Source organism: Schistocerca cancellata, chromosome 2, assembly GCF_023864275.1.
Source record: "Schistocerca cancellata isolate TAMUIC-IGC-003103 chromosome 2, iqSchCanc2.1, whole genome shotgun sequence".
Classification (NCBI taxonomy): Eukaryota; Metazoa; Arthropoda; class Insecta; order Orthoptera; family Acrididae; genus Schistocerca; species Schistocerca cancellata.
In genome coordinates, this window is record NC_064627.1 from 341,725,775 (window position 1) to 341,750,935 (window position 25,161).

General features: G+C 36.8%; 1 protein-coding gene across 1 annotated transcript in view; it reads right to left on the reverse strand.

Moving 5' to 3' along the window:
- The window catches only part of LOC126161731 (transmembrane protein KIAA1109), a 493,460-nt gene that overhangs the window by 324,659 nt on the left and 143,640 nt on the right, over positions 1 to 25,161 (reverse strand). Inside the window, exons 24-27 of the mRNA XM_049917765.1 lie at positions 20,158 to 20,349; positions 4,443 to 4,590; positions 3,473 to 3,669; positions 2,648 to 2,882 (exon numbers count right to left, since the gene is read on the reverse strand). Coding sequence (XP_049773722.1) covers positions 2,648 to 2,882; positions 3,473 to 3,669; positions 4,443 to 4,590; positions 20,158 to 20,349 — 772 coding nt within the window. The remainder of the gene's footprint in view (positions 1 to 2,647; positions 2,883 to 3,472; positions 3,670 to 4,442; positions 4,591 to 20,157; positions 20,350 to 25,161) is intronic.

The following is a 25,161-nucleotide window of genomic DNA, read 5'->3' on the forward strand; positions in this document are numbered from 1 at the left end:
GGGAGATGATGAAGCTTGCACACGATAGAGTAGCATGGAAGGCTGCATCAAACCAGTCTCAGGACTGAAGACCACAACAACAACAACAAAGTTAAATATGCTTCAAGACTGATTTTACAATTTAGCCACCCAGAATTCTCCCACTGGCCGATTTTTCTCCATCAGCTGGTACACAGCAAAAATTGCATCTTTCATTAGTGAGAAAGAAGAGCCAGTTTGGATGGTAGTTGTGTATTCAGCAGAGTCACCATTGCACTTAAAAATAGGTACTATTATACCACATGACCAATTGGTGGGTATATGGCCAGAATAAATGACAGAGTTGAAGAATTCTGTGAGTCGGGTGATCGCTTTGTCGTTCAGCTCCTCAATTTTTCATAGGTCTGCAGGAAGTCATCTGGTCCTGGATCCTTTTCATTTCTCATGTTATGAATGGCAGCTTTGACATTATCTGCTGTGATACAGAGAGCTGACACAATCATGACACTGCCTTTTGGCATTGGTGGATGAGGTAATTTAATAATTATATTTCAGTTAAATACTGTCACCACTGTCCCAGAATTGTGTTGGTTTCATGAGCCACAGACCATTCTTATCTTTTACACATGTGTGGTGTTTTATATTCTGACCTACCTTACACTGTGCTCAGGCCAGTGAGTAGAAGATTTTTTTCCCTTTCTTTAGTTGTTAGTTGGTTATATAAATGCTGTAGGTAGTTTTCTTTGTCCTCTGCAACTGCTTGTTTTGCAGCCTGTTTGGTGGCATTGTGATGCTGAAGGTTTTCATCATTATAGGAAGCTTTAATTGAAAGCTGATTTTTTTGCATGATTTTTTCTTTTACTTTGTCCACAACCACATCTGTTTATCAATTCTGTGCGAACCTGGCTGTGTTATACCAAGCTCAGTTTGAGCCATACTAGATAAGAAATTGTCAAACAGTGACCAAGTGTGGTCAATACGAGCAGAATCAATGGGAGGGAAGACAGTCTTTTCATTGATGGCCATTTTAAGTCCTTGTAGCTTCCATCATTTGGTTTTGGCGTGGCCTTTCACATGAAGGTTAGTACCTAGCAGTTTACGTTAAGGTGCTAGGCATTCACATGGCACGATCTTAGTGCCTGTGACAATTGCATAATCACATCTGCGGAGCAATATATAGTCATTCTGGGTATTGTGCCCACCACCAGTGTAAGTGATCAGGTGTGATGTATGTTTCTTAAAAAAAGGTATTGGTACTACCTATGTCATTTGTTTCCAAGAATTCTAGGATTCTGTACCTGTCTTCATTCCTCACACCATAGCCAAAATTTCCATGGCACAAATACTCCTCACTGGTACTGCAATATGCCCATTAAGATTCCCACACAGTATAAATACACCTTTCTCACTACATGTCACAACAGAATTTTCGAACTTATTCCAGAATGTGTCTTAGCTGTTTCATTACATCCTGTCTGCAAAATACACTTGGAAAAAATATGAATTCAATGATCTGGGGTGTCAATGAGCAAAGACATGACATGAATAGAATATCAATGTAAAATTGGTACGTGGTTGTGGAATTTTTCATTCACTACAATAGCAACAACTTCGCTATTATTTCTTCCATGATAGATCAACTTACACACTTCCCCAGAGCTTCTGGATTTCCATCCTTTCCAGTGTATTTTTAGCAAGCAGGCTAAAACTGACATGATGAGATTTTAGGTTTCTGCCAGTTTCCAACTACAGCTTGTCAAAGCCCTAGCGTTCCAAGAAGCAATATGTAATTATTTATTTTGGACTTGCTTCTTTAGCCAAACTGATCCTTGGTTTGGTATCTCTCACTCTCTTCTCCCACTGGGTGGGTGAGACCAACACAGGTCACCTGCAGGGGACACCTTAGCATTTCAGATAATCTGACTTGTGGCACTTACCCAAGAGTTGCAACAATGTCTGACCAACCAGACTCCCACCAGGGTCTACCATAATGCATTTTATACAGGCCTCCTTTATACAGGCCTACCGTAATGCATTTTATACCTTCTGCCAGGTTTAAATTAGGCTGCCTCCAACATGGGGTCAGACACCTTCTGTAGCTGCTCCTCTGGAGTACATACACTATAGATTTGCTCTTCTGCCACCAATGCCGCAACAAAGTCGACCTTCTCCACCATAGGTACCACTGAGGACTTCATAAAATTATGTATTTTCCAAATGATGAGTTTGGAAAAATACCTCTTCTTATAACCAGATAAATACTGAATGTCAAATTATGGCCCATTACCACCATTCATCTCTATCATGCAGTCACCTCTTCAGGTCTCATCATATTGTTGGATATAAAGTTTCAACAAGATGTATTGCCTAACTTCATTTAATTGTGAGAGGTAGGGAGAATAATGGAATAGTGATAGAAAACAAATTCTATTCAAACAAAACTGTGCCAGCTAGTTCATAACACGTAACACAGTAATAAATGAAAGAACTGTCAGGGGGGTGGGGGGCCTCATGTTTCCTATAAAAGTATTCCTTTCTATAAAGATAAATTAAATAATGTCAATTTTCCTTCTTTTAATACACTATGGTAAATTTCAAGCACAGTGAAACATATACAAAAAATATGGTGAATTGAAAACAGCATTTGATACAGGTGCAGTAGCATTACCTCAGAAGTGGACTGTTGGGTTTCTTCATCTGTTGTGAAATAATCAACAGCCAACCGGGAATCAGAAACACTGCTCTTTGGAGGTGCCTCTGTCTCAGGGACACTTAGGATTGACTTGCTACTTTCTGGATGGTGTAGCTTTGAGTCACTGTCCAATTTAGGAGGCAACAGCAGCGTAGGGCTGTTGTCCACAAGTCGGGAGTATGGGACTGCCTGATGACAGCTAGCACTAGCCCTGCACAGTGGATCGAAATTCAGAACGTTGTACACAAGAACACAATAAATAATTATTTTTATACACTGACACTAGTTTCCATTATGTATAGTTATCTCTGGAAACATAAACACAAAATAATCATCAGAACAACTGACAATCATTTTAAATGTATCTTTAATAAAGTCAAAAGTGAGTATTAGTATCACTTTAGTTTGCAAGTAAATATCTATTTAGTAACTGATGAAAGATTTTGAAGGAGAGACACACAAACAAAAACTGGGCGCACAGACAAACAACTGGACTTTGGAACTTTTAAAACAAATGTATTCCTCATGCTACAGGAATAGAAATGTAAGAGAAAAATGAAAAGACGTGCACATGCTGGATGAATGAAAACGTTTACCCAAATTCATAATTATGAGAAACACAAAAAGCCAGAAGAAGTGCTGGACTAACAGCAAATATTCAGATCCACAGTAGTAATAATGTGCTAAATAAGCATGTATAATCCGGCATTTTCAGTTCCTCTTTTGTAACTTCTATTTCACTCAATCCTCTAGAAGGTACACACATTTTACAAATATGAAAAGCTGTTAACACATTTCTACCTATTAGGCCCACTTGAGGTGTATGAGAAGCGACGACCGAGTCCACGTTTGTCACTGTATGTACTAACGGGGCTGGGTGATGCAGTGCTCAACCTCGAACTACTGTTAGCACCCACAGAACTGTCCTTTGCTTCAGAACAAAAACGTTCAGCAACCAGATTAGGACTTTCACTGCTGCGCTCCATTGCTGCCACAACCTTTGTAATAAAACACACAAAAAACATTTAGTACCAAAAATAGATATTTGGAAAAAAAAATACAGAGCTGAACATACATGCTTCCCACAAAAGTATGCTAGCAGGATATCATGTAACACAAATGGAGTCTAAAAAAGAAGACTCACTCTAACACAATAACGTAGATATTGAAACCATCAGAGAAGCTAAGACTAAAGACAAGTATCAGATGGATAAGAGCAACACTGTGAAACGTTACTCATAAAAAATGATATTTCTCACTGGATGAGGGCAGCAACAAAGTTAAATTACAGAGACCAACTGTACTATAACTCATTTCTAGGGGAGTAGTTCACAGTTATCATCAAAATTGGAAGGTATGGTAATTTAAAATGTAATTAGGAAAGTTGGACACAAAATAAACTGGATAACAATGATGAGAAGCCCCTTCTACACAAACATTCACAGTCACAACTTCCTTTCTCAAGTAGTCCACCCTCCTTATCCAGTATTAACTTAATTCGATTATCATAATATTTTCTGGTTTCCTTCTCAATTTCACATCATACTCCTAGGAACGATTTTTTTTCTCTTTGTAGCAAACATCTTTACTGAAACCATTATCATTTCTTCTGCTACCTGACGAATATACTATATATATCAATCTGACAACTTGAGCTTTACTTTAAAAACTTTGCATCTGCATCCACAGAGAGATGTTAAATGCGCAGAAAATAAAATACAACATATCACTGCTAATATTTCAGTAAAGACTTCCAGCATATTACACACACCTTCAATGGTCCTGGTTTAATTTCCCATCCATTTGCTGGCTCCTGCAATGAAACATCTTGGGATCCATATGGTGGTGTATGGAACACCAACTGACCTTCATGCAATATGCTCTGTCCAAATCCTGGATCATGTCCTGGCTCATTAATCCTGCAACAAGAGCAATGAGAATACATTTGGAAGTGTGTTCAGTTTTCATCTGTAAAATTTAAAAATCAGGCAAAAAAAGGAAGCCAGCAAAAATTATACAAGAAGTGCTGTGCATTTAAAGAGATAGTCTTAAGGATATTACAGTAAAGCAAAGTCTGGGAGAATTATGGAGGTTTGGAGTCAATGCCAGCTAGGGGAAAGGGAACACGAACAAAATGAAAAGAAAAATGAGTAAATGGGGAAAAGGGAAAAGGAGGGTGGTGGGAAAAGAGGGGGATGGTGAAAAGGTGACAACTCTATGAGAGGGAAGGCAAGACATTGGTTGTTATTCTGGTCTAGGATCTTGCAGTGTCGCTGGAAGTGCTGGAGAGACAGATCCAAGTAAAGTTCCAGTAACTTCTGCATGTAGAAGCAAAAGCTGCTGTTTTATATAGTACAACTTCTCAAGAACATTTCTGTTCTGTTAAATATCATTTCCTGTAACTGTTTTGAGATTACTCTGTCATGGTTTGTTAGCATAAATGCACAACAATGGATAATTTCCACACAGACTGCTGAACAATAACTGCAGAACAGATACAAATGGTGTTATTACATCTCTAGGAGTGTAAAAAAAATGCTCATGACAGGATTTCCATATGTCATTGTGCCAACACTTATGTCATCTATATGAGTGTCATCTTTTGGATATGTAATTGGAAGTATAGTTTGTACAAGTATGGACGGAGATAATATCCATGAAAAGTGGGAAGCATAATATGGGGGGTGCGGACTACATGTTGTGATAAATATTTCTCCTTCCAGGACAATTTTGGGGCTCTACTTCGATCAATATGAACAACTGCTGATTCAGCTTCTGACCCTACAGCAATGTTTACATTTAACTTCCTTGACCACTGTTTTCCCAGAACATTGTAGATGTTATAACATATTCAACTGGACTCTTTTGGAACCCTGCCAAAAGTGAACTTTGTTGTTGGCTTAAACAAGTTGGATAAAATATTGATAAATGGCAATATTAAGCCAAATTGAGCAAAATACAGGTATAGCCTCTGCAATACTTGAAACCAATCGTGATGAAAGTTAGTTTTTAAAACATTTTCAGATGACAGAAAAAGTTGGAAATGCTTGAGAGAATTTTCTGAGTTTACTTTTCAACAACAAGCTGTGAACACAAAGCTCAGAAGTCATTTATTGAGCTGTTTTCAAAAAAAGCAATGGGAACAATCTGTACTACACTGTGTATAGTGTGTGGAATGATAAATGAAATGACTGCTGCAATTTGTTGTTACTTATCCACCATACAAAAATGTGCACTGAAAATTAATGACAGCACGGAATATGATGATGAATATGATGATGACAAGAATATGAAGCAGAGTATGCAACACTAAAGGATAGTGATAAATATTGAGTTTGCTGAAGAGAAAAAGGAAAATATATTCAGAAACGGACGACAAAAGTAAAGTGATGTTGAGGGCACTCTGAAGTTATCTAGTGGCAAATAGGGATGCCCATTTAAACAGAGGGATCTGAAATTTGATAAAACAGACAGTAAAGCGATCAGAGGTAGGTAGTTTTTGTTCAGCGTGGCAGTTTGCGCACTGCTGCATGGACACTGGCTGTGCACTACTCTGACGCTCCAAAGGAGGAGCCAGTTGGACATGGTGCCTATGTGAGACAGCTAGCGCCAATGTGTGGGACTGTCACAGTTGTGGTGACATCCAGATGTGATGTCATGACTGCCACTATAGCTTGGGCAAACCATAAAACTTACAGTAGAGTACAATGCGCCAACTTTGAGAGCAGAGCGAGATATTTCTGCTGATATATAGACTGACAGTGCAAATGATGTCTTTATTTGTTACTGAGCCAAGAAATCTGTAACTGTAATGGACTTTATACATTATCTCTAATAACAATTGTAATAATTTAATCACAGAAGAGATCAACCAGCAATATGAAAGTGCTCATCAAGATGCAGTGAGTGAGCTACTTACAAGTTTGTTTATGTACTTAACTAACCAAGGGCAGGTAGTTGATCAGGTGTTTAATTAAAAGCAGATAATTTATTACACAAGACAGCTAGATTAATAGCACTGCAGCATGTGATGGGTAACATAAGCAAGCATCATAAACAATGTTAAATTTTAAGTTTTCTTTGTTTAATTACTAATCCCAATTGAATAATGAGGTTTCATAGTTTTGTCGATAATTCAAATTCCATTAAAGGTGTGTTGGACTTGGATAGCAGCAATGGAAAGAGCAGATCGTTTCCTGCAAAACTGAGGTGACATTTATTGTAAACTGTAAATATTCGCAGCACACTTAACAAAAATTGAATATTGTTCACCATCTGAAATGTGCAATCACATTAATTAAGACTGTAAGCAAACAACTTAACCAAAAATTTATAGTTGTATATCACTGTAATCAGCACTTCAGCACACTTCTACTGACATCTCTAGTTTTAACGTAGCATGCATGTATCAAAAGTTGTAGTTTAGACAGGGGAAATTACTTACTGCTGAATGATGTAAAAATTTAAGTTAAAATGAACAGTCAAGATCACAATAATATTTGTTTATTAAATGGTTTCGGCTTATGTACAAGCCATCTTCAGAATTTTTGGCCCCCTATGGCTGATGCTGGCAGCTCGTCGACTGTTCATTTTAACATAATTAAAGCATCCGGTCACTGCTCTCCATCTACTATGCTGTCAAAATTAATGGACGTAAAAATTCACAGTAGGTCTGAAATTAGGGAGATCACACTTATAAAAGAGGGCCACCATTTTTGTTTTGGGCAGTCAGACCAGCACACAGTAGAGGCAGGATCTGTGCCTCTCTGTCAGGCAGTTTTGGCTGTACGATTTTATGGACTTAGAAGATTTTTCAACAGCAGCCACAAGAATTTACAGTAAATTTTGCGGTGGTTCAGTGTGATCTCTGAATATTTTGCAGCAGTTGACACTAAGAATAACTCTGTTGATCATGCAGTTGAACTTGGTTATTTTCACAAGTAGCGCTAATTTTGGTCTTGAAGACTATTCACCATGGGCTCTACATATTTTCACAGGTGCCGAGACTTAGAATTACTTCACTGAGTGTTGTGTAATTGGACAGAAAAAAATCTACTCACCAGACAGTGGCAGGAGAAAACACATACAGTATTAACATCTGCATGCTTTCAAAGCCACAGGCTCCTTCTTCTGGCAGAAAGACTAAAGGAGAAGGAAGATGGGTGAAGACCCTTCAACCCTTCTGCCAGGAGGAGCCCCTGGCTCTGTAAGTTTGCAGATTTCAAGACCTTCATGTGTGTTTTCTCCTCATGCCACTTGGTGATTAGCTTTTTTATCTGTCCAATTACATTATATTTCCTAATTTTTTTTTTTTATTCACAGAGTGTCAGATAGACTTGTGTTTCTCATGAATAGTGCTGTTCTGAACATACTTTATTGGACTATGAACACTTGCACTTGCACTTTTGAGTGTAAGTAGGTTTATTTAAAATTTATTGTGAGTTTTTTAATCACTATAAGGGAACTTCAGTCATTTTAGATCTGAATAGCTACGGCAAGTAGGTTTTCACCACTCTGTTCTTTAAGTTGTGCAAGAATTGAATGAACAGTGAATGGCTTTTAACTTCTAATTTGTTGTTGGGGTACATTATTTACATGCAGCACCTAGAATCCAACTTGAAAAACATTTTACATTCTGATTTTGTGGATCAGGAATTCATTTAAATTTTTTATTATTAAAAATTCATGAGTTATGACCATGAAGCCCTATGGCTATGAGACAAGCCAAGCAACAGAACATTATTATATTACCAATGCAAACTTCACGGAGTAACTGTTTTTGAAGGGTTACAGACATTTGCAAAAGACTGCCTTTGCCATGAAAAAGAATGCTAAAAAGCTTCAGGGCAAGAAGCATCTTACATTGTGAGTTTTATTGAAAATAATCTTTCCAAGAAGAATTTTAAGCACCGATGCTGCAGAGATTCACAATCTGTTGTCTGCATGAAAGAAGAAACAGCAAAAGTCTATTCAAGAACATTTTCTCATAAAAAAAAGAGATTTCCAGATGTGGTGACACTGAATGAATCACATTCATTACATAACAGATGGGGCAGAAGAGAATTCATGCACAATACGTAATGGTTCGCCCGCTTTATTTTTCCATCTGTAGTCCTCAGTGTCAACATACTGGCTGCTAAACTGGCTGAAGAATGGGTTGTGGAAGTACAACTTCTGTCTACTGTAAATGATGTAGCTGACAGATGTACAGTTGTGTTTCACAGTCTTTTACTTTCACTCCCCCCCTCCATATACAGATTTAATATGGCCAGTGCACTATTGTATAACTTCCTACAAGCCTCATTAATAGTTAGCAGGCCAAAAAAACAACCACATACTGCTACAATAGTTTACTGTTGAACATCTATGAACAGTAGAAACCTAACCACGAAGTTCACTGTTCTTGAAGAATAGAAAGGTACGTATGGAGCATACACTGTCATTGTTTCACCACAAGTCCTATTGGTGTAACACTTATTTCACTGTTAAACTGATGCATTGTTGCCGTTCTGACCAACACAGGTTCCTCCTCTGAAACTTGGCAGTGGACTGACTGTCTCAGGACAAAAAATTGGGCCCTTATAGATCCTCACAATAATAGGTGCTGAAACTACACATTGTTCGATGTTTAATTTAAAGAAATTACAATTAAAACTTAACTTATTCAATTAACTGTATACCTCGAAAAATTGGTTCTTTTTAAAGTTTCTTCTACTACAAGAGTTAGGCCGAATTATTTGTTTAACAGATATAGTTATGCAAACAATACTCTTGATGAAACGGGAAATTACTTTGGAATTAATTAAGAGCTGGCTTTGCAAACATGTTTTCGAATAGAGCCAGATAGATCCTTTAAGAATACTATTAGTTGTTCCTCCAAATGTTTATAATTAGTACAGAATTTATATTTGTTTATATGTCAACAATAGAATTTAAGTTATGAAACAATTACCCATTTTGCCCTATAATGAAAGATACTAACTAGTAATAGTCAAAATAAATTAGAAAATCAATTACATAGATAAAACTAGGCACAAAATTAGATCTGGTGTTACATTCTTTGAAACTTTTGTGAAAATGCAGATTATACTCGCATATGTTAATGGTAATTAGTCAAAATTGAAAAAATGAATTTTAAGGCGGCAGATGGCAAAACAAGAGGGGAAGTAAAAAGTATCCCAGCTTGCTTTGTCACAAATACTTCTATGTTATGGTGTGAGAAATGGTTAAGTGTTTAAGGAAAAGTGTGGCATTATGACAGCACTGTAAAGTCACCACCAAACAGAAATAACAAAAATTACACCATAAGTCAAAGGACAGCAACCACTAGATCAAGTGAAACGATGCTTAAATTACAATGAGTTTGGCTCTATCTCACCTGAGTGAACAAAGGGAAAGACGAAAAATAATAAGTGGGAAACGTGTAAACATTGTTAAGAAGAGCATTAACAGTAACAAATTTTAAAATGTATAAATACATAGCCTAGAGCTGCAGGCCTTCACCAGTTGTGGAAGTCAGCTTAATAATTTAAGACATGATATTTACAACACAACGGATGCTCCAAAAGATGTGATTTTGGCAGTTTTTTGGAAAAAAACTTTGTCTCTTCACAATGACATTTTACAGGTACTGTTGAGACTGATGATACTCAACTTGAAACAGACATTTACATTGTTGCTGATCACATTATCAATTTAGATATTCCAGGAATGATCAGTTTGACCAAGACGAAGTTTTAATAATTAAGAACACAGTTACTATTCGGACGCCAGAAGTGAATGATCATCTCATGTGTACCCATACAGCAGGTGAAATGGAGTTAGATATCTGAATATGTATTAGTGACAAAACAAAGGAATGTATACAATATTTATTGATTAATTACATCCCAACAAATACAAAGTTTACCAATGTCAGAATGAAGATTTTTGTGCAACAACAACAACAACAACAACCAACAAGTAGCAGACACAGAAGACTGTTGCCAGGAGAGAGATAAATTTAGTAAATGCAAGCATCGCTTTCTCTATCAGAGAAAAAAAAAAGGATTCAGGTTGCAAGGGTAAGAGTTAAGCATGTGCTTTTCCAAAAAAAAAACCTCAATTTTGCTGTTCAAGGAAACCATGTGAAAAACGTAAGGACGAAAATTGCAAACTGAATGAACACATAACTAGTTTACAGTTTATTATTGGTACTTTAAAAATGGAGACAGTTCGATAAACGTGAACTGAACACGCTGAAATTTTCATGTGATAATGTGACCAATACAGAAAAGCGGATAAAAGTAGTCCAAACTTTGTACACGAAAAATTATTTCAAGTATTTTCTACTGATGAATGTGAAGGGGCATGCCTATGCAGTTCTCATGAACAAGGTGAGGAAAAGAACAATTTGAATACAACAAAAGAGGAAAATTTATCTATGCTGGAAAATAAGAAACCAATTGCAAACATGGACAGTGCAAAACTACCAAACCAAAGTTGTGCTGAAGTGTTCAGTGAAATGACACAAAATACTTCAAGACTGCAAAATCTGATTGAAAACTGAGCTTTCAGACAGCCTTGGTTGTGGTCTTGCTAATAAATTAATATATATTTGTGTGGTATAGTAAAACCAGAAGCCCCATTTGGTGAAATTAAAAAGATGATTGCATTTACAGAGGTAAAAAAAATCTAGATGATAAAGACTTTGTCATACTTTTGGGAGGTTCTAACAACACATACAAAACGAAATGGCAAGTACTACATGTGACCTTAAACAGTGTCTGAAAAATCTCACAAATACAAAAGTCAACAGTGAATATTCCACATCACCGCATCTTATGAGGCAGTCGTGTGCTAATGCAGAAATACACAGTGCCAATAATCAGTTTTCTAAAATCTGCAGACATTTTAAAAATGTGAAAAGCATTGACGTGAGTACTATAGGGTGTAGATTCCACACAACTTGGACTACATGTGAATGGCTTGGGTAAAGAATATTTGGCAAACATGATAACCAAGGAAATAAATAAATAAAACATCAATATAACTTCAAAATCAAACCCACCGTTGCATTGCCATCACCAGACTCAACAGGACAGACAAAAACACCTCAAAAAATGTAGAAGCAATAGAATTGCCAGCAGTTGCAGAACAAAAAGGAGGGGAGTGAGGAGTCAAAACATACAAATGTTTCTTTAGATGAAGACAAGAAAAATGAGAAGACTCCAAGAAGTGCTCAGTGTTTCTCAAGTTCACCACCAAAATATCTAGCCCATAAGAAATAAAGTGTAACAGCTAGAAGTGGAACTGCAGACTACTGATAACTCACTTGCTTGCATAACAAAACTTTGGTGTAGGGATCTGAAATTACAAATGTAGCTCTAAACTCGTATAATCTAGCATGCCATTATAGTAGAACCACTATGACAAGTGGTGGGTCATGTGTAAATGAAAAGGAAGGGATTATGTATAAAGTTAGAAGAGATTTTATTTCATTAAGTGAAGAAAAACACGTACAATTATCAGCTATAGAAATAAGAAAGACGCAAATATCATAGACTAACTATACTATGTATTTATCACTCTCCCAGTGGTGACACAGATACATTCATAGCAAAACTAATCCAAGTACATTGTTACTTTCTTAAGGGCAAAATTCTCACTCGTGGAGATTTAAACATCAACACAATGAACCTAAATGGGTCCTCCAACACATTTTTGAACATTATGTACAGCTACAGTGTATCACCATTAACACAGTCACAAGAGTAACTAAGAATTCTGCATCAATCATTGACCATATACTAGTTGACTTGAAGAAAGAAAATTGTGATAAAATTGTAGGTAACCTGGGCCATTCTGATCATTCCAGTATATTCTTAAAATTTGACATAGCTGTAGCAAGCAAAACTAAAATACGCACATGGAGAAGGGTGTTCTCTAAGAAAAAAGAATTAAATTTACCATGCAAATGAACAACTAAACATGGTAAGAAGTGTACATGGAGACTAGTAGATATAGGAAGTTTTCAAAGTGTCTGTTGAAATTTAAATTCAGGTTCGAAGAAGTGTTCCCAAAAGTACTATGAATCACTACAACACAAACCAAAAGTAACTGGGTGATCAACGGGCTAAGGAAAACCTCTGTACCACTCACTCAATCACTTCAGCAGCATAAAAAAAGCAACCACAATAACTATGAATTTCAAAAATACTACCAAACATACAAAAACATATACAGAAAATTTTTAGAACAGCAAAAAGGTCTCAAAATGATAAAATTATATAAAAAGTAGGAAATAAAAACAGCCTGAACGTCACCAAACATGAGACAAATAGAAAAACAACAAAACAAGTAAACATACAATTACAGCAAAATGGTATCCCAATACATGATCCAAAAAAATTTGGTACAAACAAATTTTGACACAGTACAGCCTGTACAAACACTGAACTATGTTCCAAACACAATGATGCTGTGACCCACCACTTCAGAAGAAATAAGCAATGTTGTTCAGAACCTAAAAAATAAAAACCCAGCTGGTACAGATGAAGTGCCTGTGTGCTTGCTTATGGCATGTAAGGACAGTATCAAAGACCCTTTAGTGCACACCATAAATGAATCATTCTCCACAGTTGCTTCCCAGAGGCACTAAAGCATGCATAGGTCCTGCCCCTACATAAAAAGGAGACCCTGAGAATATAGAAAATTTTAGGCCAATCTCTTTACTGTCATCATTTTCAAAAGTAATGGAAACCTAACAAAGTAAAATCTTCTGTGTAAAGAACAGTTTGGGTTCAGGCCTGGTAAAAGCACACAATGAGCTATAGCTTATTTTACAAACATTGTTCTGGAAGCGCTAGATAAAGGAGATCATGTAAAAGCACAAGATAAAGGAGACCATAAAACAGGCATCTTCCTTGATTTCAGCAAGCCTTCGACACAGTAAACCACTCAATTCTGTCAAATAAACTGGAAGCTCTAGGTATAAGACGAATAGCAAATAACTGGTTTCATTCGTACCTTAAAAAAGAGTACAATGGGTAGAGATCTCTCAAACAACTCCAGGCATACCATAAAATACTTTTCTGACCCAGAACACATTAATATTGGAGTCCCCCAGGGAAGTGTACATGGTCCAATACTATTCTTGATATATATCAATGATTTTCAAAAGAGTATCAAACACAGTGAAAGAGTATTGTTTCCTGATGACAGTAACATTCTAATCAGGAAACTCACCAAGGGTACTAAAGTACAAAGCTGAAGAAAAACTTGTGTACGTATGCAGATGAGTAGCCAACAACAAATTAAATAGAGGGAACCATTCCACGTGGGAAAAATATATCTAAAAACAAAGATTCTGTAACTTACCAAACGAAAGCGTTGGTACGTTGATAGAGACAATAACAAACACAAACACACACACAAATTTCAAGCTTTCGCAACCCACAGTTGCTTCATCAGGAAAGAGGGAAGGAGAGGGAAGGAGAGGGAAAGACGAAAGGATGTGGGTTTTAAGGGAGAGGGTAAGGAGTCATTCCAATCTCGGGAGCGGAAAGACTTACCTTGGGGGGAAAAAGGGACAGGTATACACTCGCACACGCACACACGCATGCGCGCGCGCGCGCACACACACACACACACACACACACACACACACACACACACACACACACACATCCATCCGCACATATACAGACACAAGCAGACATATGTAAAGACAAAGAGGTTGGCCCAACCTCTTTGTCTTTACATATATCTGCCTGTACCTGTACATGTGCGGATGGACATGTGTGTGTGTGCGTGCAAGTGTGTACCTGTCCTATTTTTCCCCCTAAGGTTAAGTCTTTCCGTTCCTGGGACTGGAATCACTCCTTACCCTCTCCCTTAAAACCCACATCCTTTCGTCTTTCACTCTCCTTCCCTCTTTCCTGATGAAGCAACCATGGGTTGCGAAAGCTTGTAATTTTTGTGTGTGTGTGTGTGTGTGTGTGTGTGTGTGTGTTTGTGTGTTTTTTGTCTCTATCAACATACCAATGCTTTCGTTTGGTAAGTAACAGCATCATAATCAGAAAAATCCTAAATTAACTCTTTAAAAGTGAAAGATGAGCTCATAGAATGTGTATCATAAACAAAATTTCTAGGGACACATGTTGACACACAACTAAAATGGACTGAGCACATTACTGTTCTCAGGAAATGAATAGCTTCAGCATGCTTTGCACTTAGAACAATAAGATCTGAGTGTAGGAACACACACACAAGAACAACACATTTTCCATATGTTCATTCTGTGATGAGTTATGGTATAATGTTCTCAAGAACAAATGAGCAGAACAGACAAAAAATCTTTGAGCTACTAAAGAGAGCTGTATGAATTATCACAAAAAGTATCAAGAGAACTCACACCAATGAAATGTTTAAATCTATGGGAATCTTGCCTGTTCCATATGAGTACATTTTGCAAAAAGTGATTTAAAAAAAAGGACACTGATCAGCATCCAACAAAAAGGTCTCTACAAGAACATGGAACCAGATCCAGCCATCACTTACATCTCAATAGAAAAAACAAAAACAAAAACCCAAAATAGTGAGCTTTGTAATGGAATTTAACTAAGTAGCACAAGAGATCAAAGACAAAAGTGAAATACATGCCTTCAGGAATACCCTAAAAATTATTTATTAGAAAAGTGTTTTCATAATATAAAGGATTACCTACAGCGATGTCTAAATTTTGTTGACAATTGTGTTAATGATAGGCATTTTGCAATATGTTTAATACAACAGTGAAATACAGTTTCCAAAAAGGTAACTCACTAAGGCAAGAAATGTAGGTAGCTATTTGTATGTGTAAGTGTGTATTTTTATGTATCTCTATGCCTGTATTTTATGTTGACAGTTGTGTTAATGACTGATTACTGCAATTAAGAGGCATTTTACAATATGTTCAATAGAACAGTGAAAGACAATTTCCAAATAAGTAACTCAGTAAGGCAAGAAATGTATATATCTATTTATAGGCGTAATTGGGTATTTTTATGTATCTTTGTATCTGTACTTTATGTATTTATGTGTTGACAATGCCCTTACAATTTACACATGGAATCCAATAAAGAAACACAAATATTTTTACAGATCATATAAAGGTCTTTGATAAAGTAAATACACAACATTCTACATCTGCATTTATACTTTGCAAACCACCATGAGGTCTATGGCTGATGGTATGTCCCATTGTACCCATTATTAGGGTTTCTTACTGTTCCACTCACATATGGAGCATGGGAAGAACAACTGTCTGAATGCCTCTGTGCATGCAGTAATTATTCTAATCTTATCCTCATGATCCCTATGTGAGTGATACATAGGGGGTTGTAGTACAGGGTTATTACAAATGATTGAAGCGATTTCACAGCTCTACAATAACTTTATTATTTGAGATATTTTCACAATGCTTTGCACACACATACAAAAACTCAAAAAGTTTTTTTAGGCATTCACAAATGTTCGATATGTGCCCCTTTAGTGATTCGGCAGACATCAAGCCGATAATCAAGTTCCTCCCACACTCGGCGTAGCATGTCCCCATCAATGAGTTCGAAAGCATTGTTGATGCGAGCTCACAGTTCTGGCACGTTTCTTGGTAGAGGAGGTTTAAACACTGAATCTTTCACATAACCCCACAGAAAGAAATCGCATGGGGTTAAGTCGGGAGAGCGTGGAGGCCATGACATGAATTGCTGATCATGACCTCCACCAAGACCGATCCATCGGTTTTCCAATCTCCTGTTTAAGAAATGCCGAACATCATGATGGAAGTGTGGTGGAGCACCATCCTGTTGAAAGATGAAGTTGGCGCTGTCGATCTCCAGTTGTGGCATGAGCCAATTTTCCAGCATGTCCAGATACACGTGTCCTGTAACGTTTTTTTTCGCAGAAGAAAAAGGGGCCGTAAACTTTAAACCGTGAGATTGCACAAAACACGTTAACGTTTGGTGAATTGCGAATTTGCTGCACGAATGTGTGAGGATTCTCTACCACCCAGATTCGCACACTGTGTCTGTTCACTTCACCATTAAGAAAAAATGTTGCTTCATCACTGAAAACAAGTTTCGCACTGAACGCATCCTCTTCCATGAGCTGTTGCAACCGCGCCGAAAATTCAAAGCGTTTGACTTTGTCATCAGGTGTCAGGGCTTGTAGCAATTGTAAACAGTAAGGCTTCTGCTTTAGCCTTTTCCGTAAGATTTTCCAAACCGTCGGCTGTGGTACGTTTAGCTCCCTGCTTGCTTTATTCGTCGAATTCCGCGGGCTACGCGTGAAACTTGCCCGCACACATTCAACCGTTTCTTCGCTCACTGCAGGCCGACCCGTTGATTCCCCTTACAGAAGCATCCAGAAGCTTTAAACTGCTCATACCATCGCCGAATGGAGTTAGCAGTTGGTGGATCTTTGTTGAACTTCGTCCGGAAGTGTCATTGCACTGTTATGACTGACTGATGTGAGTGCATTTCAAGCATGACATACGCTTTCTCGGCTCCTGTTGCCATTTTTTCTCACTGGCGGCAGAAACCTGAAGTGCGGCTTCAGTCGAACAAAACTTTATGAGTTTTTCTACGTATCTGTAGTGTGTCGTGAGCATGTGTCAATGAATGGAGCTACAGTGAATTTATGAAATCGCTTCAATCATTTGTTATAGCCCTGTATATTCCTAGCTGTTTCTTGAAACTTTGCTAATAGACTTTCTCAGGATAGTTTGTCTAATTTGAGACTTCCAGTTCAGTTCCTTCAGTATTTCTGTGATACTCTCCCATGGATTAAACAAACTTGTGACCATTTGTGCAGCTCTTCTCTGTATGTGTTCGATACCCCCTGTTAGTCCTATTTGGTAAGGGTCCCACACACTTGAGTAATATTCTAGGATGGGTCGGACAAATGATTTGATAACAATCTCTTTTGTAGACTGATTGCACTTTCCCAATATTCTACCACAAACCGAAGTCTACCACCTGCTTTACCCACGAATGGACCTATGTGATCATTCCATTTTACATCCCTACACAGTGTTACACTCAGGTATTTGTATGAGCTGGTCAATTCCAACAGTGACTACCTAGTTATGGTCACAGTAAACTACATTTTTCAATTTGTGAAGTGCAAAATTTTATATTTCTGAACAGTTAGATCAAGATGCCAGTCTCTGAACAATGCTGAAATCTTATCAAGATCTGATTAAATATTTATGCATCTTTTTTTGGATAGTACTTAATTATAAATAACTACTCAATCAATCAGCAAAAAGCCTGATTTATGGGAGATATTAAGAAGAAGAGACAAGCCAATACATCTTATACAGCTAATTCAGAAGGTCTACAATAATACAAGAATGTGAATTACTGAGGATAATGAGAGAAGATCAGGGACTTTTAATATTAGTATTTCATCCATCTTCAGCAACTGTATTTGTATTTACTGAAATAATCAGCAACCAGGTGAAAAAAAGAAATTTTATTTCCTTAACCGGTTTCAGGCACCTAGTGCCCTTCTTCAGAATGATGTGATTCACAGCACCCATAAAAAATAGTCTGTATACCTATTGGTGAATACAAAGATATTGACATATCTCCAAAAATTTTACTGAAACCCAAGCATTTGTTCTGGGTACAGAAAATATGTCAATTAACACTAGAACCACAGCTGGGACCCTCGTTGGTCACTATTTTGTATCATTACCTAGACTCCTGAATTTCTGTGACTTTGTATCAAATATATTAACTAATGATCACATTTAATTTTACCATTTATGGCGAAACCTTAAAAAAGAGCAATCCAGATTCATTTCTAACTGCAGCCCTGTCAGTTCTGATCCCAGCGCTGCTGCCGATATGATGATCTCATATCTTGTATCACTTCATTTCTATTTTTAGATTGTGTTTGCTCAATGCTCTCAAAATTAACTTACATGTCACTACCTGATGGTGTCACAGTTCTCCAGCACTAGAGTGGAGAGAGATCAGATTGCTACATGTCTGAATGTGTCCATAAGTACTGCCCAGTCAGTAATTAGTTCCATGAAATATGGTGTTAGTAATGGATTCTAAATGTATAAACAGTGCTTGCAACATACACATTTATTATGGCCACACTGTAAATTCCAAAATGAGATTTTGGCTCATGAACCTGAGGGTTAGCCAGTGGAGTTTTCGTCTCAGGAAGAATTGCCACACCCTGTAGTTTCATATTCTTCATCAGAAGTTGATGTTACACTACATGATGATTTACTGATACCGATGAGGAAGTAACGTACATACATATGTTTATTTTATGATTGTTCATCTATGTGTTACATGGACACACTCTTTAACTGTAACAATTACGTTTGTATGTTGGTGCAACCTTACGTGCACAAGGGAAGAAATGTCACATGTGATTATTTTTTCGGCTCCTTGGCTGTCTGTGAAACCTTGAAAGCAAGTGCTACAGGTAATGTGAGCGCCATAAATTGATCTCACAGGGAAATACCAGTCTGAGTAAAGAAGGCAAAAGATGAGTTAAATAGCACAGGGTTGCTGAAGAAGAATGGTATGACAGAGACTTTTTACAGGGAAAGAGAAGCAAGAATGTCCTGATTTTCAGCTCATGCATCCTTATGTGAAAACTGAGGATGGTTTGAAAAAGAAGCCAGACACAGATACATTTTATAACTGCTCTAAATATGGAGTGGACATGCTTGACCAAATGGCTTGCAAATACTCAGTCAAGGCACCATGCAGACACTGGCCAGTTCACACAGTTTACAACATGCAGGATTTGGCTGGAATAAAGGTCTGGGTATTGTACAATGCTATAAACAAGCAAAAGTTGAAATGCAGGGACTTCATACTGCAGCTGGGGGACGAGCTTGCTGAGAGCTACACAGCAATCTGAAAGACTAGTACCTGTGTACTCCTGACGATATTCCTAAGAGACAAGAAAAGTGAACATATTGTCTTGTAAAGTCTAACTGTACTGGAAACAAATCATTTGTTAGCTGTCAGGCATGTAAGACAACTGTCTGCAATAAATGCACCTCTATAGAGTATTATTTGCGCTCACTATGCGATGCTAGCCAGTAAAGGCACACAGCAAATGTATCTAAGTTTCCTTAATGATTATTGATAATCTGAGAAAAGATACTTTAATTTTGTTGATAATATAACAAAATATCCAGCATCTCAAAGAATAGATTTATTAGTGGCCACTGACACAGGATAATAAAATGGAAAGGTACCTTGGTCATAAGTGATCCACCACACATGACCAAATAATAGCAGTTCTAGTGTTAATTGTAACTTAACTGAGTTTTGTAGTGTAGGGTCAACATTTAACTTCCTGACATGTAGAAAATGAAAGTACTAATATGTAATATTTTTAAATTTTAAAAAGTTTATTTCACTTCATTCAACAATTTTACTTGCATATTAAACTAAGTTCCTTGTGTTTTAGTGACTTTTACTGACCTGAAAGAAGCTACATTAATCCCATCCTGGAAATCTTGTTTGCTTGGTTTGAAGAACCTTGGTCCATTGCGATTGCTGCCAAAGAATGCACAACCACCAATGCATCCGCACTTTCCCATGGATCTTGTTGATGTATCACCAGACCACAAGAACCACAATCTCTTGGTAGATTCATCATGGACTCTCAAATACCTGAAAAAAGTGGCCATAATATAACTTGTGGATTTGAATAATATTTAAAAAATCTCCAATTTACAAGGTAAAAATTACTGGATATCTGCAAACCGGTCAATGCTAATGCCACAACAGCAAAACCTAATGAAGAATATTACAGTGTAAATTGGTCAACATATGAGAATGTATAGCAGCAATGCAAAAGATAAAAACACTAGACTGACAGTGAATGGTGCAGATTTTTAAGTCGAATCCTGTAAGTTTAAGACACTTTTTTCACTACACAGGACTTATGTTAATGTGCAATGTGTAGTAACTCTATTAAATCAATATTTCATTGATTTCTATCTATCTGTGTATCAGGCAGAGAAAGTTTCTCCTCGCCTTCATGCCTCCAAATAACATATCACTGTTGATGGCTAAATCTCTTCTGGAATTAGAACACAACAACTCGGTAAACATTTTAAAAATATGGTAAATGCAAGACAAGATACTACAGAACCAGATTCTGAAACCAGACATAATTATAAAAGGGTGTTTATACATGTTGGAACGAATTCGTTAAGGAGCAGCAGTGAGGAAGAAATGGCAAACAAAACAAGAAACATGATTTGTTCTGCGAGAAATATGTATGCAGGATCTCGGCTGACACTTAGCGGAAGCATAAACAGAATGTCGGTGAGGGAAAAATATATCGCCAAAATAAACTGTGCTCTTAAAGAACAATGTGATCGTCTTGGGGCAATTTTTATAGACCCAAACAAATTCCAATGTGAAAACTCACTAGCGAAGAATGGCTTGCATTTAAATAGACTGGGGTCTGTAACATTCAGCAGAATGTTTGCAGATGTCTGCAAAATCATTAGAAGCAAGGGAAACTAATATGGCCTGAAGCGGGTGAAAAATCATACACTCTAGTTGGAAAAGAAAAATATAAGCACCATACAAAAAAAGACGATATTAAAGAATTTGCCTCAGAATACATCTCACAACATGTAAACCAACAAAAGAAAAATTACATAAAAGTACTTCATCAAAATATTCAATACTTTGGTAACAAAAAATTAGAAGCAGAAGTACCTCTGAGTGAAGTAAGACCAGACATATTGTGCATAAGTGAACATAGACTAACTGAAAGTAAAATACGTAATGTTGCAATAGAGGACTACAAACTAGCTAGTTACTTCTGCAGATCTAAATATAAGGGTGGTGGCATTTGTATACATATTAAAACAGGTACTCTACTACAGAATGTAAACAGTGAAGCTGCTCCATTGCCCATAGCTGGAGAAAAAGACTTTGAAGTTACTGGTATAGTCACAGAGGATTTTAAGTCTCTTGTGTGTACAGGTCACCATGTGGCAATATTAGCATCTTGCTGAAAAAAATTGCTAGCTTATTGAGAATGAATACGAAGAGAAATCTTACTATATGTGGAGACTTCAACATTGACATGGGAAAAGGCACAAAAATAAGACAGGATTTTGAAGAATTGTTAATACAGCATAACATGAAAGTAACAATAACTGCACCAAGAAGAGTGACTTCACAAAGTGAGACAGTTATTGACAACATAATTACTAATATGTGTAACTATGAGTCACATGCTGCTCATACAGAAATATCTGATCACCATGGACAACTAATCAGTTTTTGCAGAAGTAATGACACAATATCAGAACCAAAACAAACAACCAAAGAAATTAGGATCATCAGTGAACAAAATATCAACATCTTTAGAACAATGTTAAGTAAGGAAACCTGTAATGAAACCCTACAGGCCCAGAGTGTAAATGAAAAATATGATGCATTTATTTTAACAATTAAGTACCATTTTAATGTAGCATTTCCCAAAGTAAAGAGACAAGAAAGGCAGCAAGATCAAACAGAGTGGATTACCAGTGAAATACCAGAACAGCGAAGGAAGCTTCAGGATCTGAGACGGATGGGCAAAGCTGAAAACTATAAAATGTCAAAAAAGAAATATAGAAAAACAATAAGAGAAACCAAAGCAAGAGCAATTGACACCGCCATAACGAACTCAAAAAACACGGCAAAGGCAGCTTGGATGCAATCAATGCTGAAAAAAAAAAGAAAAAGATGGGTCAAACAAAGAAGAAGGTATTAGGTCAATTAAAGTAGACAACACTGTGGTCACAGATGGTATGGAAATAGCTAACAGACTGAATAAAAACTATATCAGTGTAGTAGAAAACTTAAAATTGGAAAGAAATAGTAAAAAACAGAAGGGTATTAAGGTACCAAAAAGATCATGCAGTATTATGTTCTTAAGACCAGTCACAGAAGATGAATTGCGGGAAACTATACAGAAACTGAAGTCCAAGAAATTAGCTGGTGATGATGAAATATAAAATCATGTAATAAAGCTGGTAAGTGAGCAGATAATAACACCACTGCTGAAGATAGCAAACTGTTCTTTCAGAGATGCAATTTTTCCAGAAAAACTGAAGATAATGAGGGTGGTGCCAGTCTACAAGAAAGGGTATAAGGATGACCCCAACAACCTACAGACCAGTTTCACTGATATCAGGTTTCTCGAAAATCATAGAAATGCTTATGTATACCAGATTAGTTAATTATTTGGACAAACATAACATTCTCATACCCTCACAACATGGTTTCAGAAAGGGTAAAGCTACAGAATCAGCAACTGCCAGTCTAACAGAATACATTTTACAGTCCTTAGATGAGAAAAAGGTTGTCTCTGCAATGTTTCTGGATCTTTCAAAAGCCTTTGACGCCAATGACCATGAAATGCTGATACAAAAATTAGACAACTATGGCATTAGAGGGCAACCAGGTGAATGGATAAAATCATACTTGTGCAACCGCAAGCAGTGTGTATCATTTAGGAAACTCTTACCAATCAGAAACCAAACCCATCAAATATGGAGTGCCGCAGGGTTCGGTAATGGGGCCATTGTTATTTAATGTGTTTGTTAATGATATTGGTGTTGAGGAGGAAGAAAAGAAAATATTGTATGCTGATGACATGAAAATACTAAATAGTGACTCAAATATGGAACAGCTTGAGAGAAGAGAATACATATCTGCAAATGTCACAGCTCAATGGTTGTTGGAAAATGAACTGGTTATAAATCTAAAAAAGACTATGTACGCAGTGTTTAAAAACAAGGAGAAGGCTGTAGACATGGATATAGAGGTTGATGGAACAAGGCTGGAAGAAGTAGAATCTGCTAGATTCTTAGGTATTCTTGCGGATAATGAACTGAAATGGAAAAAACATATTAATAATGTCTGTAAGAAACTGAGCTCTGTCATATTCTTAATGATGGAGCTATCACAGTATTCAGACAAGAACCTTCTGTCTACAGTGTATCATGGACTTTTCAAACCATACTTACAGTATGGAGTGACTGTGTGGGGAAACTCAAACAAACAAGAGTGTTCACATTACAAAAAAAAAAAAAAGCAATTAGGACCATTTTAAGAAGAATGACCTCTGAAACGTGTAGAAACTGTTTAAAGAAGTTATGCATCTTAACTTTTTCATTGTCGTTTATATACAAAACAATAATGTACATCACAAAAGGTAGTGAGGACTGGATTACAAATGCTAGTGTACACACCCACAGTACAAGAAGGAAGAATGAAGTACGTAGCATACCCCACCGACTGGCAATGCTAGAAAAAGGACCCCAGTACTCTGGTATCAGACTACTAGGAAGTCTGCCTAAAGACCTGCAAGATAGTGTACTTGAAAATGACTTTCCAAAGAAACTTAAAGACTATCTCATTGAAAAAGAGTTTTACAATGTTGCAGAATACTTATGCCATTAAATTTGTATATATCGTTATTCATTATCAATTATGTAAAAATGTAAGCTAAAGGTGTAGAAAAATAAGTGATAATGAATGTTAATACTTTAACATGTCCTATATTACACATACATTTACTGTACACAATGTAATCTTACAGGATCAAATAAAATTCAATTCAAGTACAAGCTAAAGTGAGACAAAAGCACCATAATGCATGCTGCTTCTGTTACTTTGGTCATCAAGTAAATTTGGTCATGGAAAGGGCTACTAAACAAAATTCAATAGCCCTTATATTGTTTCAACACAGTTGTTTGATAGGTTTGGGGGAGGTAACCAAACAGCGTGGCAACCAGTCCCATCAGATTAGGAAAGGATTCCAAACAACACAAACCCATATCCTAGTCAAGCTAACATGCCAGTACTTTATGTGTGGGTGTGTTTTCAATAGGCAGACTGCCAAATAAGTACTGGCACAGTGGTAAGTCAGTGTAGAGACAAAAAGTGGCAGCTTAGACAGTGCAGAGGGCAATAATCATAATATATTAAAACTTTTCCATCAAAACTAAGAAACTTGTTAATTAAGAAAGATAAGCTCCTATTATCACTAGCAAAAACTGAAAACTCTGAAGTATTTCTGTATATACATTATGCATAACAGACATCATTCAGAAATCACAAAAAATGAACAATTTACTTAAATGGATATAAGTCAGTATCGCATTACTGTATTTGTATTGCATGGAAAGGGGAATGACTACAGACACAAAAAGTGCAGACATAAATAAGTAGTGCACTGAATAGCCTTTTGAATGCTGTTCTTCAGTAGTTGGAAACATATAGGGTTAGCATTTCTGAGAGTGTATATGCCCCACAAACATCAAACATTCCGAAGTTCATAACGTAATTATAGATGTTACCAATAAGACTTAAACAGAAAGAAACTAGGTGTCAAATGGCAGTTTTAAAGCATCCCCATCAATCAGGTTTAGCTGGCACAATTAGGTTGTTCACAGAAAATTTAAGTAT